General features: G+C 40.7%; 1 protein-coding gene across 2 annotated transcripts; it reads right to left on the bottom strand.

Moving 5' to 3' along the window:
* Positions 1-1,903: 1,903 nt before the first annotated feature.
* Positions 1,904-9,214, bottom strand: LAYN (layilin). Of its 2 annotated transcripts, XM_065697274.1 has the most exons (8): positions 8,959-9,214; positions 7,626-7,649; positions 6,436-6,733; positions 5,374-5,531; positions 4,986-5,024; positions 4,562-4,645; positions 4,206-4,308; positions 1,904-3,506 (listed from the first exon to the last, which is right to left on the bottom strand). In XM_065697274.1, exons 1-8 carry the CDS (start codon positions 9,155-9,157, stop codon positions 3,152-3,154), a joined length of 1,260 nt encoding a protein of 419 aa, XP_065553346.1. In that variant the 5' UTR covers positions 9,158-9,214; the 3' UTR covers positions 1,904-3,151. The 2 variants fall into 2 exon arrangements, with proteins under 2 accessions (XP_065553346.1, XP_065553347.1); XM_065697275.1 differs by lacking the exon at positions 7,626-7,649 and having other exon boundaries at positions 8,959-9,212.
* Positions 9,215-19,293: the final 10,079 nt, after the last annotated feature.

Here is a 19,293-nt window from a genome sequence, read left to right as displayed (position 1 = left end):
GAATAGAAAATGGTGTCATCCCAAACTGCTACTTAGGAGATTTCACCCTGTTTCACCCTGTAGCATGCTTCATTTTTTTCAGAAATCTGAAGCACTGACCAATCAAGAATTCTAGTATGAGGCAAGCTTGGTGTGTTCAAAGTAATTTTTACAACACTGTTCAAAAACGTTGCCTTATAGTCATTCACATTTAGTAATAAAACATTTACTTGCTTTCTGCCCAGTTTCATCCTGTAAAGTCTCACCAGACTGGTGCAAAATCAATTATCAAGTCGGATCTTGTGTCTGCAATAGAAAACTGCAGAAACTTTATTCTGCTACTCACCACGCTGCCATTTTTGGCTTGAAAGTTCAGGTAACAAAAACAGTTCTTAATAACTCTGCTAGCAGAACTGCAGTCACAAAACCATCCTTTGTCTAGCAGCCTTTAACGGCCATTGATGGCTTTTGCTGTGCTTCAAGGAAAGCGATTCAAGTGCTTCTCGCAGTGGTACAGAGGAGCTCTTCCAGGCCCTTTTCAAGACTCGATTGACGACACAAACTGTGGAGTAAACGTGCCCTCTTGTGGTCAATGTTCCTGTACAAAATACTACAGCTGTGGTGCTGTGCTAAATGGAGATAGCAAAGAAATGACAAAATTATCTTGCCTTCTAATATGTTCCAGAGATGCTGAGCACATGCAGCTGACTCTGCCTGAGTTCAGTAAGCCAGCAGTTCAACACTTAGTTGCCAAAATATAGCTTTACATGTTTACATACCTAATCTCCAACATCTGTCTCGAGCATTTTCATCTCATTTCCTATTTTTCAATGCCTAAAAGATGCTTAGTGTCTGCCAAAACAAAATAAAAAAAAAAAAAAAAAAAAAGAAAAAAGAGATCAAGTGTACAAGACTCAAAATGGATAGAAACACAATTGCTTGATAAAAGCAATAATTGCTGCATTAGAAACCCTGGACACTGCAAGCATCCAGCAATGACTGTTCTCCTAAACCAGGATTTTACTCTGCAGGAGAAATGGTTGCAAACGTGGTGTCATTTTCAAAATGGAAGACTTTCATCTCAATTTTTTAGGGGACTACTTTTTTGGGGGCATCATCTTGCACCACTGAGTCTTGTAGAGGAACAGTGCGAGATCGGCAGACATTCTGTGACACCACAGATATGCATGACAGCCATTGTGCACATCAACTTCACCTGTAACGTTTGGGAAATGAGAGATGCAGCTGTGGCAACTAACCAAAATATTTCCAGGTTTACAATAGACAGCAACAGCAGACAGATCCAGAAAGGACTTCCTGCATATTTGCATTGGCAGAGCAAATCATGGCCATGTCATGCACTCATTTCTGTTGTTGTTTCAGGCCCACATTAAACACCTTCTGCCAAAGCCTTTGGCACAACTTCGTTTCCCAGTGGTTTATGCAAATTGGTTCTGCTTCATTTGCCTTTTTATTTATTCCTGTGCAATGGAGGAAGTCAAACTTTTAGGAAACCCTGTCAAGGTCTGAATGCATTTCAGGTCCTTCGTAGACTTGTTTCGCAGCAGAATGTTGCTCTCCTGGAGCCGGAAATACTCACCTGCAGAGGAATAGGTGAGTAATATCTGTGGTCCTGTTTGGCATGCTTTATTTGTTTGGTCATTCTCCCTCCATTACCTTGTCTCTCATCAAAGGAAAAAACAACTCCAAAACCCAGATGGATCCAAAACCTGGAGCTTAGCAAATCGCTAGTGTAAAGCCAGACAACAAAGATGTAATTGTCATTTGAAAACTGCATACTGAGCAGTTATGGCTTCAGTAAGCATTTTAGTCTCAAGATTGCCTCAACCTGCACCTTTGTTTTAGCTCTAATCAATAGAGAGTATCAAAACTTAAGCTTTTAAATGCAGACAGAGAGATAAACAAGTGTCTACTATTTTTATTTAGCTTGTGAAAAGATCAAATGTGATCTAACAGAAGAAGTAAAAAACATTACTTGCTACATACAGGGTTAGGTGCCAGAACTGCTTAACCAAACCATATATTTTAATCAAATAAATTTTTATACAGCTTCTAGACATGCTTCAAAATTGCTGCTGGTTAATAACATCAATTTTATCAGTTTCAAGGCCTCATTACTGTAGTCCCAAAATCACTTCAAAGTCAATTATTAGATTTTAGGCTTCCCTGTAAGCCTGTGAATTGCTGTTTTTTCTTTTTTTCACATGGGACTGAGGCACTCATAGTTAAGAACAGACTGAGACAGAGTACAGAGCTGAAGCCAAATGGCCCCAGATATATGATAATGTCCAAAATGCTTTCTTTTCTTCAGTGCAAATATCCAGCTTCCCAACACTGAACATACTTGGTTTTTTATGTTGCACTCCCATTTATTAGTTCAATGGGATACAAACAAAACTTCATTTTTAAAGAACAATTCCATTGCTGGAATAATTGAAAACAGAGCAGGTACAGTGCTGGTTTACCCAAAGGTGAATATACTTGCCTTGAGAATCTATAAATCAATAGACGAAACAGTTAAGATGCCAGATCAGGCAGGACAAATAAGTCTTAATGGCCTGACTTTGCAGTGTTTTCTACACATATGCAGCTACAACCATGCCAAGATCCCTAGCAAAAAGCTGTACAGCTCTGAATGAAACCCCATATTCACGACTTCTTTATTAACAGATGGACTCCATTCACAAACTCAAACTGACTCTGTACTGAAAAAAAAAAAGACTCCAGAGGCCACAGTGCTGCAATCAGTACCTATGAGAAACCATAGGTTTATATATATATGTATCTATATATCTCCATAGTCACTAGTGACTTTTAACACCTTTGAAGGTCAGTTAAATAAATACAGATTTTTGATTGCACTTTAGTTTCAAAGGCATATCTTTGGAGTACAAAAAAAGAATAAAGAGAAATAACAAGCCATTCCCGGGGAAAGGAGACTTGATGCTGAGCAAAATATATACATTCTTTTCAGTTTGGATCTTTAAAAACCCATATTCTTTCAGAAAAAGAGAAGAATATAGGGACAATGCAAAACCAGGATAAACATCACGTATACTATTATTAGAATAAATGCATAGGGAAGGCAGGTTAGCTTGTATCAACATTCGCTCTGTCATCCGTATCCGAGGATTTGTTTTGGTCCATTTCCTTAATATCCATAAATCTCATTCTCCACCCAGGCTGATTCCTTGCTCCTCCCCACATGATGTCCACACATCTCATAGATATCATTGGTCACAAAGCCACTTTCAGTACTGGTCAATGTCACAAAGCCACTCGATGTATTCTTTGCCACACCATCGTAATCACTGGGGAAACTGTCAAGCACCTTATCTTCCTGTTTACGAAAGGAAGAATTCTTAGTTTCAGGCCTGGTTCCAGCCAGATCCGCTTCTGATTGCTTCTTGATGACTTTGTAAATATCCAGATTTGGACTGTTCCTGCTGTGGTTAGACAGCCATGCATTTTCCTCCTTTGGGCTTGCATCAATTTGCTCCTGTCTCCTTAGGGATGGAGGAAAGTCATATGATTTTTTACAGAGGCAAATACAAAACAATACCACACCTCTCAGTAATGTAATGATGGCCCTTGGGGAAAGCTAACACAGAGCCTGGACTCCAGATGACATTTATTATTACTTGCTTCCAGGTATGTCCTGTGGCAGGACCTGCTGAGGTAGCCCTTGCATTTTGGTGCCAGCAGAGATGCTGAGCCAGCAAAACTTGACACTGACACTTCCAAAACTATCGCCAGCATCACCATCAGAGGTACTACACACACAAGGAAATCAAGGAGAGGAAACTGGGAAATGTTACTTGCTCCAAATGTATGTCCTTTTATTTCTATTATGTTTTTCACTGTTTAAGGGGATCCGATAATTGAAATATTTTCTTTAATAAGAAAACTTCAGTGCTAACAATTCAAAACCATCTTGTTTTACACTGTTCCCTAGCTACAATATGCCTGTGAAAACAGTAAAATGGCCTAATGTGATTTACTTGAATTTTTACTTCGCAAGTAACTTAGCCTGGAACTAACACTTTTTAAACATTTATTTGGCTGAAATACGACACGGTTTAAACATTTATTTGACTGAAAACAGTCCTCTCCAGAGCATCTTACAGGATTCTGAAGCTAGCTATAAAATGATTGCCAGAACAAGATATCATGTATTCACTTGTTACACAAAAAATGTCACTTACCTCTTCACAACAAGCCAAAACCAGAAGATGGCTGTAACAACTATCAGGAGCAGCAGTACAGGAATGCTGGGAATAAGGATGTAGGCAAGACTCTGAACAGGTTCTAGGGGTAAAAATAAGATTCCAGCTTTTATTCACTTCCAGTTGCATTTGATGTGCCCAGAACTTCATAGAAAACTTAACAGCTGCAAGAAGCAGCATCATCACAGCCCAATGGGCTTCTAATTTTGCTCATAATCTAGCAGTATGTACTTCTCAAAGGCAGCAAGTCTAGGAGTCCAATAATCTACTTAAGCAGGTTAAAGTAAAATAAGCTTAAATCTTCAAGATTATGAAAGCCACCAAGCACAACATACCTTTGGCTTCCACAACTGTTACATTAGCATCTTTTCTATGGTGGTCTTCTGGGAATAGTGGGTTTAAGGGTTCTGTTGCAACACCTGGAAAGAAGCAATACTTCAGAAGTTATTTGAAAGAGTTTAAGAATCAAAAAGTGAGGGTGAGAGGAAATTGAAGAGACTCTCAGCTGCAAAGACGTGTAAGGTGTACTGGTACTCTTCTTAAATTTCTGCAGCATGACCAGTGGTCTCAGATACTGCATCAACAAACAGCAATAGTGTGTTCCTGCAGAATGGGTTATAGAACAGCACAAGGAAATGGCAGGGATACTTCTAGCGTAGCAGTTTTCAGTGTGTGATTGTTCTTAACAATGAATGTCACAGTATTTTTTACTGAATGTTAGCATGTCATTAAAAAAAGCCTCAAATATCTGTAACTTACCTTTCTGGGAATTCTCTACTGGAGCTCTTGTTGTCTTCTCTAAAAGAGAAAAATACATGCAGTTTCCTTATAAGCTTGACTAGGGAGACCAAGTGTACTGAATATAGTCTAATAGCATGAGCACCTTTCTTCAGCATTCTCCCCACCTCAGGCCACATTTGAGGTATCAAATACTTGATAAAAATCCCCTGAGAATTCATTTAAATCACAAAGCAAGTAGCTACAGAGATTGTTTTCCCCGTGACTTGCACGAACCTAAAGACATCTGTCTCTCACCAGATATTTCCAGTAAATCTAAGAAAGGGTTTCCCTATCAGCAATTTTCTCATACTTCCTCTTGGGGACTGTGAGCAGGTTGGGTTTTTAAAGCTACAAAATGACTCATTACCAAGAGAATATTTGCAAATGAAGTTATTTTTCATGTTGCATCTGTCATCGTTCCATTGAAACATATAAGGACCTCCAACACCTGGTGGGGCAGATGGCTGGTAGTACATCACAACACAGATTTCACTCCCACAGGATGGCTCATCTACATACCAGTTCCTAAGAAAATACAGCAAACATGTCAAGTAAGACTTGACATCACTTTCCATGATACTACAGAAGCTCACATAGAAATATAGCATACAGGGCACCACAAAGGGCAGAATCTAAGAGGATGACAGCTCAGCACACCTCACCCCACCCTCACCCCCCACTGAGCATTTCGTGAAAGCTGATCAAGACAACAGAAGTAATTCCAGATACACCAAGGTATTCAATGTGGAAATAAACCCCACGCATGTCAAATTAAGCAGAACTTTTGATGCTAAACACGTTTTGGTTCTATGCTGAACAGAAATGTGAAAGTAGAGAAAACAACTCCAGTAAACTTGTATTGGTTTTAAATGTTGTTGCATTTATAGTTGAACTACAGCAAATGCTGTAGTTCCGCTAGCCTTAAGACTCATGTCTACAATAAATACTGAAGCTCTCCAATCTCACTGTCTAACAGGAAAAAAATGCTATTCCCTCAGCAAGGAAAAGGAGACAGGCCCATTGCGCAGGACACCAGGGACGAAACTTCAAGGAATCTGAACCACAGGAACCTTCAGGTCAAAATACATTTTCTTCATGCCTAATCAGAGATTTTTAAGACCAGATCACTTGTTCATCCACCTTCTTTTAGCAACCAGAAACTACCAATCTAGCCCAAGCTAGACATTCTAGGTGCTTCATATAGAGCAAAGAGAAAGCAGGGTCTATAGAGGGTAATTTGTCTACCCCTTACATCTGGGTGGGATGAATTGCTCTCTGGAGATACTACCACTTGTCAGTGACTGCAGAAGGAACACAGAGGACAGCTAGAACAACACTGGTTGACTCTTGAAAGAATCCTTTCTGACTGCTAAAGGCAGTTGACAGTCCCTGACCAGTTTGCTTCCCAGAATTGCCCATAGGTACCTACCGGAAGTTGGATGAGCTGCCATCTGACCAGAAGTAGAGGTTCTGGCAGTCTGTCCTATTGTCTACCTCCTCCTTTTTCCTCCTAAGCCCTATCCAAAAGTCTCCATCAGAAGCTAAGAGATTGTCAATGAATCTTTCAATCAGTCTTTGCTCTGCTTCTGTTTCAATACTGACTAGATGTCCACCGTCAGTTCTGCAGGCAAGCTGTGCTTCTTCATAACTTATCCTGCGTGAAGCATCATGAAAATATACTATTTTGTAGCATGGTGGCTCTGTTCCACGACGACAAATTGTCTGTCCTGCAGAAATGGAAAGACCTGTTATAGAAACTATGGCTGTTAGTGGCAAACCTGAATGCTAATACTTCCATTTGGTTGAGTTTTGCACTGTGTAAGAGTTTATATATTATACAAGGGTTAAAGAAGGCTTTTTTTTAATTAATATTATTCTTAAGGACTTAAATTGGCTAGAATTAGAGATCCCCTTACATAAGCAGAGATAATTTATCTTCTGGGGTTTATGTGCTACTTTCGTGGAGTGTACACTTAGTGTATTACGACGTGTTCACACAGTACAGTTGTAAGCATTGCTCTGCACTGTAATGTTACTGACTGCCCAGGAAGCAAACAATGTCTGTTTTCAGACTGTCGTAAGCCAAGGACTTTCTCATGCATGAAGCAGCATGGCTTATTTTGATTACAAAGAAAGGAAAGATCAAAGTGAAAAGATACATAATCTAAAATTATGCACTTGTATGTTTCTCAGCAGAAGAGTCCCAATATTTAGGCTGTGCAAACAAACAGTTTTGTTTTACTTAGTAAATATTTCTATTCGAGCACAGGGCAGACACAATCTGCTAACCTAAATGTTTTTATAGCAGAGAAACATTTAGCAACATTTGCAACATGCTCTGAACAAATGGGATACGAGGACAGGTCATTATGAACCCCTCCATATGCTGCCTTTTCTTTATTCTTCTATGGCCATTCTAAAAGTGAGAATTTAAGCACCATTTTACTGGAATTTTTGAGCAGTTAAGTCCTAAGAAGCACAGAATCTGCTACCATTTTACACATAAAACTGGCTGTACTGCAAAAGTAGTGTTTAAAAATACATCTTTAGGCATAACCTGTGTTTCCCTCGGTAACTTAACACTCACGCAGGCTTGTTGAAAAAGGCAAAAGAGCTTACCTCTTCTGAGGGATATGTCCACTGCTGTTGTGAGAGACATAAGAAAGTTACTGAGACATCACACTGTTGTTAACAGCAGCAACTATCTAGAAATAGTGTCACAAACTGCACTTGGTTTCTTTTCTGACACACAAACATATTTTTTTCTGCATTAACTGGCAGAAAATCTGTCTTCTCACACATGCCACTGCTTTCAACTAGGGGAAAATTTATTGTACTTGATTACTGTCTAGACTTTACTGCTAGTTAGGTTCCCAAATATAGTTTATGTAAGAGGTCAAACAGATGTGTAGCTCTAACCAATGCTGAAAGGGTTCCTCATGTTTTCCCTCTATCTCCTCATTGCCTAGATAGGATCTGCCTCAAAGCCTGCTGAGCCTTGATAATTCAAGACTACAGATAAGTCAATTATACTGAGAAGTATAAATTTCATGAGCAGAAATACTTCCTGAACCCCACAGCTGGCAGCAGAGTCCTCAAAATCACTCCCACAAAAGTCCTACTGCAGACAAGAGCTTCGCAGAATTAAAAGCAGATTTATAGATATAACAAAGCTATTTGCCTTATGTTGGATTAACATAAACATCTCATGAGTGACAGTGTTCAGGCTTTCTGCTGAATATGTCCCAGCCTATCATGTCAGGCAGAAACTTCCCCCAGACTAGCTGTTCTGTACCCCAAAACCAGACTAGACTACCTAGTTTGGGTACTACATCCAAAAAATACTGCCGGTTGAAATTTGAGCTGCTGTATGTCATCTGTTCCCATGAAAGGAATCTAAATTGGCAACATTCCTTTGCACAAAATCAGGAGACAAGACTCAAAGAACACTTTGTAGAGGAAGAGTAAGACAATCTGGTGGTGTCTGGAAACTCAGCCAGGCTGGTAGTTGCCACTGACAAAAGTAGTTCCGTTAGCCAGGGCGTCATTGGAAATTCCTAGGGCCGAGGCAAAAATACAGCAGAGAAGGATTTCTTACTGGAAGAGGAAAATGAAACTGGACTATCGGCGTACCCCTTTTACAGACAGGAACGAAGGGCTGCTCCCGCCCAGAGCGGAGGATGTGGCGATCTCTCTTGGGCAGGGCTAGCTGCCGCTGGGAGTCAGGAGAGAAAAAAATCGCTGCCCTAGGTATCGTTGCCTCTGTCGCGACGGCTGCCCCAGGCAGCCAATCCCGCCTCCCAGCGGAGCTGCCTTGCCCACCTCGGGCCAGGGGACGAGTCTCGGCCGGGCCGCCAGCTCCGTGCCCGGCACCCCGCGCTTCCCCCGACCCTCGGCGCCGTCCCCGCTCAGCGGAGCCGGGCGAGCGGAGGGCCCGCCACCCCCTACGTACCGCTGAGCAGCCGCGCTCCCGCAGCCCAGCCCAACGCGGCAGCGCACAGGGCCGCTGCCGCCAGCATCGTTCCCGGCTCCGTCGGCGAGCGCTGGGCGCCCGACTCGCTGCGCTGCACCGCGAGACCCCATGCGAGTGGCCCGCGGCCCGGCGGCCTGGAGAGAAGGGATGAAGGGCGGAGGGGAGGCCACCGCCTCATCCCTCCCACACCGGGCTCCGGGCCAAAGCCCAGCAACGGGACCCGCCTCCCTCGCTGCGCATCTCTCCTCCGAAGGCATCCGTCTCTCCAGTCGCTGGGCACATGTCAAGCCAGCACCTCTTTAAGCTGCCCCGTTCCCAGCCGCACTTCAGACAGCCCATTGCTTCTGCGTGTTTTCCCCCCTCCAGCTTTATAATTTCCCTCTCCCACCACATAAATGATAGGGCGTGAGCACAGGATACACCTCCACTCTCCACCACGTGTGAGTCATAGAAAGCAAACCTGCAGACCCTCCCCACGCTGATGGGCAGCTGTCTTTAAGAAACTCCTTCAGAGCTTCAGACAGAACAGGGGAACTTCCAAACACAAATAAATGCTGAGCCTTATTCCCGGTGGCTAGAGAGGTGGTGTGTGTCTGTTTGTGGGATCGGTAGCTCTCCAGTTAAGACTTTAATGGCTCTGTCTCTAAGAGCTTTTTGGAGGTTGCAGAAGGGGGTAGAGCACCAGAGTGTGTGAATACAGGATCATAGAATCATAGAAGCTAGGGCTGATATTTTAAGAAGAGATTAGTGATTTGATGAAAGCTTCAAAACCTCTACCAGCTGTTGGGAGTCCAGCTCGAGAAAGTAATCTGAGGTAGGTGCTGGAGCTGAACTAAGGCTATGGCTTTGCAGCATGTGTCACGTCTGTGAAATGCAGACATCAGTGGTATTTTAGAACTTAACTGTAACATTCCCTAAGTCCTTGGTGAACAGAGTTTGGGTATAGTAAATAACAAGATGCTGGAGCAACTTAACAGCCATGAGCAGTTAAAACTGGTTTCATGAACTTGAATGAGGACTAATATTTTGGTGAGACAATTCTATATTTAATTTCATGTATTTTAGAAAACAAAACAATTTGAAATGAGGTATGTCCGTGTAAGTGACGTATACATCTATTTCCAAACTGTTAGGTCATATAACTGGAAATGTTTCAAATACAGGGAAGGATGCAAGAACCAAGCATCTGACCTGGCTAGCCTGAGTTGTAGGACGGAAGTCAAGCCTTTATCAAGCCAATCTTCATTATCCTGAAGCTCCACTAGTACATTCACTCTTTGGAAAACTTTTGACAAAGGAAATCCTGGTTGTGAATTACATTTATTTGTGGAAGTTTCCCCCCTCGTTTTATAGACCAAAGTAACCAAAATAATTAAAAGTACACAAAATAATTTGTATTCTAAATCCACTGGAAAGCATTTCGGTATGTCTAATAGCAGCAGCGTTGTCAAGATGCTTTCTTTAATTACTGGCAAATAAACATTCTGCCACTTGTGTTTTGCAGCCTCTCCCATACCAAAAGCACTACTGAGGAATGCACTGTCATGTGACAGCAGCAAAGTGATTACCAAAGATTTGGCTACCTCCAACATGAAAATGGCAGTGGCTGACAGAAGTCTTTGTTGATCTATTTTTAAAAGAGATCAGCTGCAAGCATTCAGACACCATGTATAACACTTGACTATAAAACTTAGTGTCTTTGTTGTGCAATCTTAATATTACTAGGCACAGGCTCTTCCCTTTGACATGGTTTCTACTTCTGCAAAGAAATTTCTCAACATTGCCAAAGCTGTTGCTCTCTGTTTATGATTTTGGTAAATTTAGCACTTATGAAGTACATTTGAAAGCTGTCCAGTAAGTTCAGAAGATTTCAAATCCTGCAAATCAAACATCCCAGGACCACAGCTGTCCACAGGATACAAATCTGGCCAGGTACATGTTTTGCCTCCCAAATATTTTACCATTATTAGTTCAAAAGCCAACTTTGTTGATAAATATTTATGCCAATGTTAGCCAGGAAAACCTGGTACTTTAACTGAGATAGAGGGGTGCACTTGTGTGAGAGAGCACCAGAACAGAAAATGTGCTTTCCTGATGCAAATTATATGAATAGACTATACCTGGCACAAACTTGAAGAAAATACACAGACCGTCTTCCTGTAGAAATATGTAAGCATGTCTTTCCTGTTCTAGAATTCCTTGCATCCCAAATCCTTAATTGACTCTCTTGCACTTTGTTGCCCTTTCCTTTTATGCTGACAACTTAAAAAACACATAAATGAAACAGGAATTTTCATTTCCTGCACACTGAAAAGGCACTAAACTGAGCCCCCCACTTTGTCTCACAGTACATTAGTGTAAGATGTCAGTAAAGAACAGGATTCAGAGTGATTTTGATCCAAGAAAAGAGGAAAACAAGAAAGTCATAAAAAACATTAGCATAATAAAGAGTTTGGGTTTTTTTTATGTGCTAAGATGGCACCTGAGTATGAAACTCACAGTTGTGTCAGAAAAAGGGAGACTTATGTTTTGTTTCAGGCCTAGCTTCAATGTATAGAGTTTGGACAAAGCAGATATACTTGGTTCAGCATTTTAATAAACTCTGAGAAGAGGAAGTACTTAATATGAACCAACTTAAAAGCTTAGAAGAGGAGGAAGAAAAAGGAGGCTTTTATGTCTGAGTACATAATTTCTGAAAATATTGTTTGAAATCTTGTTTTCCAAGTTACTTCTCAAACCACTGCTCTTATCAGCTTTTGAATTTCTGTTCTACTCTACTATTGAGTAATGAAATTGTATCAATTAGGATATGTAGTTCTTCAGAAGGACAGATGCTTAACCTTATATGGGGTAAAAACTCATCCATATCTGCTTTATGTCTTGTAAATTACAACTGAAGGAAAGAAGTGCCTTAATACAATACAGACCTCTTATTCCTGAATCCAGCCAGCCCAAGTAAAACCATTATAAATCAGTAAGTCTGAAGTTCACTACTTCTACTCATAAAAATCCCTAAATGCAGTTCTTCCTTTTATTGCTGAGATTTAGTTTATGATGGCTTTTCAGGGAGCAGAGCATGTGAAACCAGCATCCAGTTGAACAACTTTGTCACAAACTGAGTTTTAGTGTTTCAGTGGAAGAAAAATAGACACAACAATGAAAAAAAAAGCAATTAACAATGGACAGGCTATGAAGATTCATTTGGCACATTAAACTGACAAATAAGTAGTTGTATTAAAACACGCTTAATTCAAGTAACTGAGATCCATTCATTATATATCTCTATAAAATACAGGTGCTTCAGCAAAGTGCTGCCACAGTCCTCACTGTCTTTCAGACAGCAATATAGTCACTGCTTCTGCAGTAGTTCCCTTCTCAGTCCCAAGTTCTTGTAGTCTGCAAGATTTCTACACTTTCTTGTATTTGCCCTGTTCCCTACCTGCCTCCACCAGTGAGGTCAACTTCAGCTCCTGTCTCCTACCCCCACAAGCATCTCCACATTTTCTGTGAAAATGTTGATGTACCAAGTCATGCTTTCGAGATAATTTGCAAGACAGACAATCTTTTCTCTATGACTTTTCTGTTCTGTTGTCTTGGAGAAGGGAATTAAGGCCAGCATGTGGTAGCTGACTAAATTAGGGATATACCCATACAAAATAAAATGTTAGCATCGAGAAACAGTCAGTTATGCTTCCAAACACTTTAATGAATTTATAATATCATTGTCTTCTTGTGGTTTTCGGATTGGATATTGTCTAATAACCGTATTTATCTTGCTTAAACTTCCTTGCTTAAGCTTTTATGTTTATTGCTTCCTAATGTTTGGCCTGAGACTTTCAGAACAGGCTGCAGGATCCTCTTAGCTTAGGGAATTTGTTGAATAAAGCAAACTTTTCTGCATGTCAGTTAGCTCAGATTTGCAGTGTTTATAATTTTGACAAACTATACTGGAAAGCCTGTGGGAATCAATGAATCACAGAATAGTCCAGTGAAATAAACATCCAGAAGACAACAGCTTTGTTGCCATGTGCCTCATTACTATCTCATATAAAATGAGCTAACTGATTAAAATAGGCATTTCTAATAAATGAATTCCCTGTCAGTTTGTGAAATAACAGTGTTAATGCAGATAAACTTTCCTTCTAAAAAACCCTATCCCTATACCACTGTGGAGACAATATTCACTTCCCAGATCTATACGCAGAGCTTCTAGGTTTTCCTCTCCCATGGGACATGCTGCAGGAACAGAATGCCTGAATCAAGTCTGAAATCTGGATTTGAACTCTTATAACTCCTGAATGACTCTCGAATGACTCCTATGACTGATCATAATTTGAACATTATTCTTATTTCATTCAGTGCATTAATTTTAATTCTCTTAGACTGATGTGAGGCTTATAGCATGACCTGTAGTTATATAAAGTAATTTACTCATTGAAACTAATCAGTCATCTTTATGGCTGCCAGATGCCCAAAGCTGCAAAACCTAGCTATCATCTGTTGTTACTGAACTTAAGAAAAGGGAAGAGAAGATTTGGGGGGCTGTTGCTAGCTTCAGTCAGAACTCAGAAAGAAGGCTAATGGATGGTAATGGATGAGATGCATTTTGGAATTATTAATTGGAAAAGGAGGGTTGCTGACTTGCAGGAGAGACTTGCAGACCTCAGCACCTTTTTGTACTTCTTGCAAATTGCTTTTGTCTGGCCTGCTTCCCAAATACAGGCTAGAGGCTTTTCAGTGAAAATGTGGAACTTTTTACTAAAATGAGGAAAAAATAGTCAATGCTATTACAATATTTAATACTAGTTGTCTTAGTTTCCATTACTTGTAGTAACTTTGTTAATGATATATACATGGAACACTAATTTACCAGTTAGATCAATAGGGGCTTTAGTAGAAGTTTATGTTAGTGTCTCAACGAAAAGCACAACTGTTGTCTGCATATTCTTTTTCTTGGCAAAATAGTAGGAGACACTCCAAGCTCTATATACTTGGTCCGGTCCTGCCATTTTGCAGATGAACCTCATTAATCTCCCATGTCACTTATTTTACTTCTTTTCATGACCAATATAATGCTTGTGTCATTGCATAAACATGCGTATATATGCCTTATAGCATGCTAAACCTTATTGATCCTATCCATCAATTACAGACTACAGGAACTGTTAACTAAAGTGCTGAGGGGGAAGATGCATGTCAGATTGCTGTTAGCTTTTGTAAAACTCCACTAAATCAGAAGGCTCTGTGCAGTCCAGAAGGCACTCCAATACTCAGTTATGCCTTCCTTTGGAATGACAGCATCATCTATAAACTCAGTTTTGATGTTGTCTGCTAAAATCTACAGTTTGTTCTGCAGCTAAGTAGTTTCTTCAAAATCTGAAATGGCTTGGTCTAGCAGTTCTTGAATTAATACCTCTCCAAAAATAGCATCTAAACCTGTCCCTGAGGACAGGCGAAGGCAGAAGCATTTCTATGGAAGCTGATTTAATAATCACCCACTCCGAAATTTCCCGCATCTCTCACTCAACTCTTGGCACTAGCTGCTGCTGGGCACAGGCTAATGGAGAAGATCTATTAATAACTAAAACAACTAATAAAGAAACTTCTGCTTTGAGCTGTGCTCCAATATCTGTATGCCAGGTTTTGTGTGTTGAAGTGTATGCAGCACTGGTGGTTTTTTCCCCCCAAACAATTATCCACTTTTGAATTTGGGCACTCTCAGTTGGCTGCTTTTAGATACTAAATCAGAGCAGACATGTGCTTACTATGAAGAAATTAAGTACTCAGCCTACTGCTTTCAGCCCTGCACCAAGCCAGCATGACCTGTTTGGGAATAAGTTTAAGCTAACCATTGCAAAATGAGCTTCATCTTTCAAACCACACAGGGAACCAGGTCCAGGTGACATTGCTGATCATAATTTCAATTCAAAGTTCCAGCATTCCACCAGATGACACAGAGTGAATGGAAATATTTATGGAAAAAGAGTCAAGATCAGCAGTTCTTACCTGCTGGACATATTTTTGTTTTACTTTAGCTTTCCTCATGCATTGAACTTCTGAAAACCTTTCTCACTATTTTTCTCACCCTCTGAATAAGACAAATGAGAGGTCAACAAGCAAGTGCTCCTACTACCACTGTCCTTCACAGAGGGCAGCTGAACCATGGTGTACTATGTGGCCATTCAGAAAGTCAGTGATCTCAGTGTCTGGATCTCAAGGTTGAAATATCTCAGTTGTGCACAATAAGGGCTGTGGCTCTTCTGTCACCCAGAGCTTATTGGCATGAGGCATTATTCATTCCTGAAAATTAATTCCTCCCAGAAACCTAAGCAACAAAGGTTTAGCAAGCTGGGGGCATGCAGTACTTCATACTTACTTGTAGAAACTTGTGGCCCCTGGAGAGCAGCATTTCTCTCTGGAAAGTAAAATCATACTAAGGGTGCCTGGGAAGGTGGGAGGTGGTGGTGCAGGGAGGGAATAAGTCCCCGAAGGGGTGTACGGCGGTCTGCAGAGGGTGCAGGGCTCAGGAAAAACGTGTGGGGATGCAAGGAGGGGTGTGAGAAGGCTCTAGATTGGAGCCTCATGAGGAGCTTGAGGCCCCAGCACATTGCAGAACCCTGGGGAGAGGCGTGTGGCCACAGAAACGATGCAAGTCTTCAGGCAGGGTCCCTCACCCGGCGGGGTGTCCCCACTGGGTATGGTCCCTTTCTGGGCACAGCCCCCTCATGTCTCAAGTGATGGCCTAGGCAGGACTCAAGCAGTGTAAGGCTGAGATGAGCACAATCAGGATGGGAGAAGGAAGAAACCTTTCATTTTTTCCATGTTTCTTAGTGTCCTGAACACAAAACAGTTGTGAATGAAGGGATGAAGTGTGTCACACAGTAAAGTGCATTTAAATTGTCTTGACAAATGCTCTGACGTCTCCCGCATGTGTGACAGGCAATCTAGTACATTTCACTTGTTTTATTTCACTGTCTTGCCTATTAGATGCTTCTGCAAAGAGGGCAGTCCGTCTGCCTTCTCTTGTCAACATTCCCGTGTGTCTGCTTTCCACTGAGGTATCTTCCAAACCTTTTTACCTGGCTGTGTGGCTAGTGATTGTTACTTTTGGCAATCAGCTAACTACACTGCCTAGTAACTAGGCTGATAGAAGAGACAGTTCCTTTTAAGCTCTTACTTTGATAAAGTCCGGGGTTTTGCCAAAACCCTCTCAGAGCAGGTTCTAGCACTGTTAAATATTTTCTCCATTATTAAAATTCTTGAACGGTAAGCAAAGTGGCCAGGGTAAAAAACATTTATAGCATGCAGTGAGTTTAATATTGAAAATCATTGCTCCCTTCACTTAGTAGCTTGTTAAAAGACATGAAAGCTAAGTGGAAATGAATTTCCTAATACCTAAAAGATAAACTGAAGGGTGCAACCAGAAAACTTCCTAGTTCAATCTTGGTGCATAAGCAATAAAGTATAAAATAAGTCTTCATGTGGCTTAAACATTTTAAACACAACAGACAGCATTCGTGGTCTAGGAAAGTGCCTAAGGATTGTAACACCAACTTCAAGAGATCTAAGATTTCATTTAATATTGCCAACAAATACCATCCACTTTAGTTGGACAGCTGAAATGCTGGAAATAAAGCCATAAATGAATACACATTATTAATGATTTTGCAGGAGGAATAAGGACGTTGTAAAGAAGTTTTGTAATGCAGTTTTCTTTACTGTGGTAGCAGGGAATCCTGTGCCTTGTTTTGATGGCAGTGAAGTTAGTGATTGTAATGGATACAATCAGCTAACTACACTGCCTACAAACCAAGCACTACTCGTAGGATGGGGTCGTGGCATTCAAACCTAGAAGAAAAAGAAAGCACTTCCAGTAATTACATTAACATACTCTATCCCCTCAAATGCTCTTATAATAACAAGCAATTGACAATAATGGAGGGTATTGGTCATACAATCCTTAGTGTTTTTCTACTAAATCCAAAGTCTTTTTATCACAAATTAATTGCTCTTAATAATTAAAAACTACAGTGGCTGCATCACAAATATAATGTTAGGAGTACACAGGCAAAGCAATGAAATATTAAGATATAAATTATTATAATACACCACAATGGAAATGGGAAATGAGTAAAATTTTGGCATGGAGTCCTTGCTGCATGAATGTAGAATAAGTGGTAGCTGCATTCATAGATGTAAGTAACAATACAGCTGCAAATTTCAGCCAGGAGAAAATACTCAACATGAATAACATTCTACCTGGTTTGCAGCATGTCAGCTGTTAGTGCTTATGTCACAGTGATCCTGCTTATCCTAGTTCTCTAGTTGGGGCATTTGAGTTAATGTTCTACTGCACAGGTTATGTGCAATTTCCATTTCAGAAGAAAGTGCATGTAACTACAGCAGCAGTAAGGATGGTACAATTTTACTTATTTCCCCGAAAAATATAGGCACACAGATAGTGCTGGTAGTCAGATGTCAGGCTGCTCAAACCTTTTACAGTAATTTATGGTAGCTAAAGAAACTATCGTTTGTTCTGCAGAACAAAACTGACTGTGTATAAGTAGTTATAATCAAATATGCCTTGAGTCTAATACATATGTATGCATTTAATAATGCGATAAACCCACTTTGTATAGATTTATCAGGCTATTCCTTAATTAGAAATGTGACAGAGTCTGTGAGATTAGAAGGATGAGTTTGTCTGCAAATTGAAACAGTTTTGCTAGCTTTCACCCATAAATACCTTATTGTTAAAATGCATAAAAAGATTCAGAACTTACTTTCAAGAAGCTTACCTTGGAATACTCCTGATAAGGACTGCATTTATAATGAAATGTTAAAAAAGATTTAATGAAAAGGGGAAAATGGTGAGCTGCTTCTCTCTCAATTTCCTTCCCTTTTCCATGGCTAGCACAGCAACCTATTCACTCATCACCCAGCAGTCTTTCCCTGGTAGACATGCCTCTGCAGATGGTTCCCTAGGTGGCCCCTGTGTGCCCCATCTCTTCCTCTGGGACTTCTGGGTTGGAGTGTTCCCAAGTCCAGGCTGCAGGTCAGCCCCATGCCTGTAACCTTTGTGTACACTCTGTCGTCATGGTCACTCAGCTGGGGCTTGTGCATGGAGGCTGGACCGTTGCTTTGAAACGTCCAGATGGCTCTTGCCATAGGAAGCTTTGTTGCAAAAGAAGTTTCTATGGGCAGGGTCAATAGGGAGCACAGGCAGAGTTTCCACCCTGCTCCCCTGGACAAATGGCTACAGTTGTGTCACAGGTGCCCAAGGTAAGCCAGGCTTTAGTATCACATGTGGCTGGCCAGGCTGACATATGGGAACTCAGGCATTAGCCTGGTTTTATTCATACCAGGAGACTAGTCTTTTGATGGTTCAAATACCTTGTCATTTCTGAAAATCATGGCATGCAAATAGTGAGGAAGAACGAACTGACAAAAGTAATTAACCCTTGATTACATTAGCAGAAAAATTTACAAGGCTACTGCAATAGCTCTTAGACTGCATAAAATTAGCTCAGGTAGCTTTGCAGTCTTTCCTTTGCTACCTAATTTTGAATATGCTAGATCAGCAGCGACCAGCAGCAGTTTTTAAGTTTACTTTATTGCTTAAGTTGCTGAAGACTGATGATCTTAAATTCTAGCAACATGAGGTTCTCAAGCACTTAAGATTCTCTTCAAGCGCATGTAAGCTTTTCTCAGTTCCTGTTCATATTCAATATTGTATTCATATTGTAATATGAATTGAAAGTATTAGGTGCCAAACATTGCTACATAGCCCCATAAACCACAGTTTTTCTCTTCTGCAATGGAAGATGACAGTTTACAGAGTGAGGATAAAATCTGGTCCTGAAGTTAGCTGCTACAGATGGAGTAGGAGCCTGAGCATCTTCTATGGTTGTGGATTATGCCACCTTAGCAGTTACATCCGTTCTGCCTTGCATGACACTGTTTTCACACTGCTGTGGTTTGCTGCCTTACCTGCACAGTATGGGTGTTCTCACAGACCGTATTTCACTTTTACCCAAGTGAGTGTTTTCCTTGGGCAGGAGGCTCCTCCTGAGCAGTGTAATTAGCATGGTCATACTGTCATATGTGCTTTGCATAATGAAATACAGGACTCATGGTAAAATTTTTAACCAGAAATAATATTTGTAAGTACCTGTTGCTTAGGTTTTTACGGGACACCCACTGAGTACCTAGGTAATCAAGTAAAGATGAAAACCTTAGTCATAACATGCTTCATTTCTGAAACGCCTATTCTGAAGCCTTCACATCAGGCCCAGAAAGTGTCTACTTATAAAA

Source organism: Lathamus discolor, chromosome 17, assembly GCF_037157495.1.
Source record: "Lathamus discolor isolate bLatDis1 chromosome 17, bLatDis1.hap1, whole genome shotgun sequence".
Classification (NCBI taxonomy): Eukaryota; Metazoa; Chordata; class Aves; order Psittaciformes; family Psittacidae; genus Lathamus; species Lathamus discolor.
Note: the sequence above shows the minus strand (reverse complement) of the source record. Positions and strands in the feature narration are given on the sequence as shown.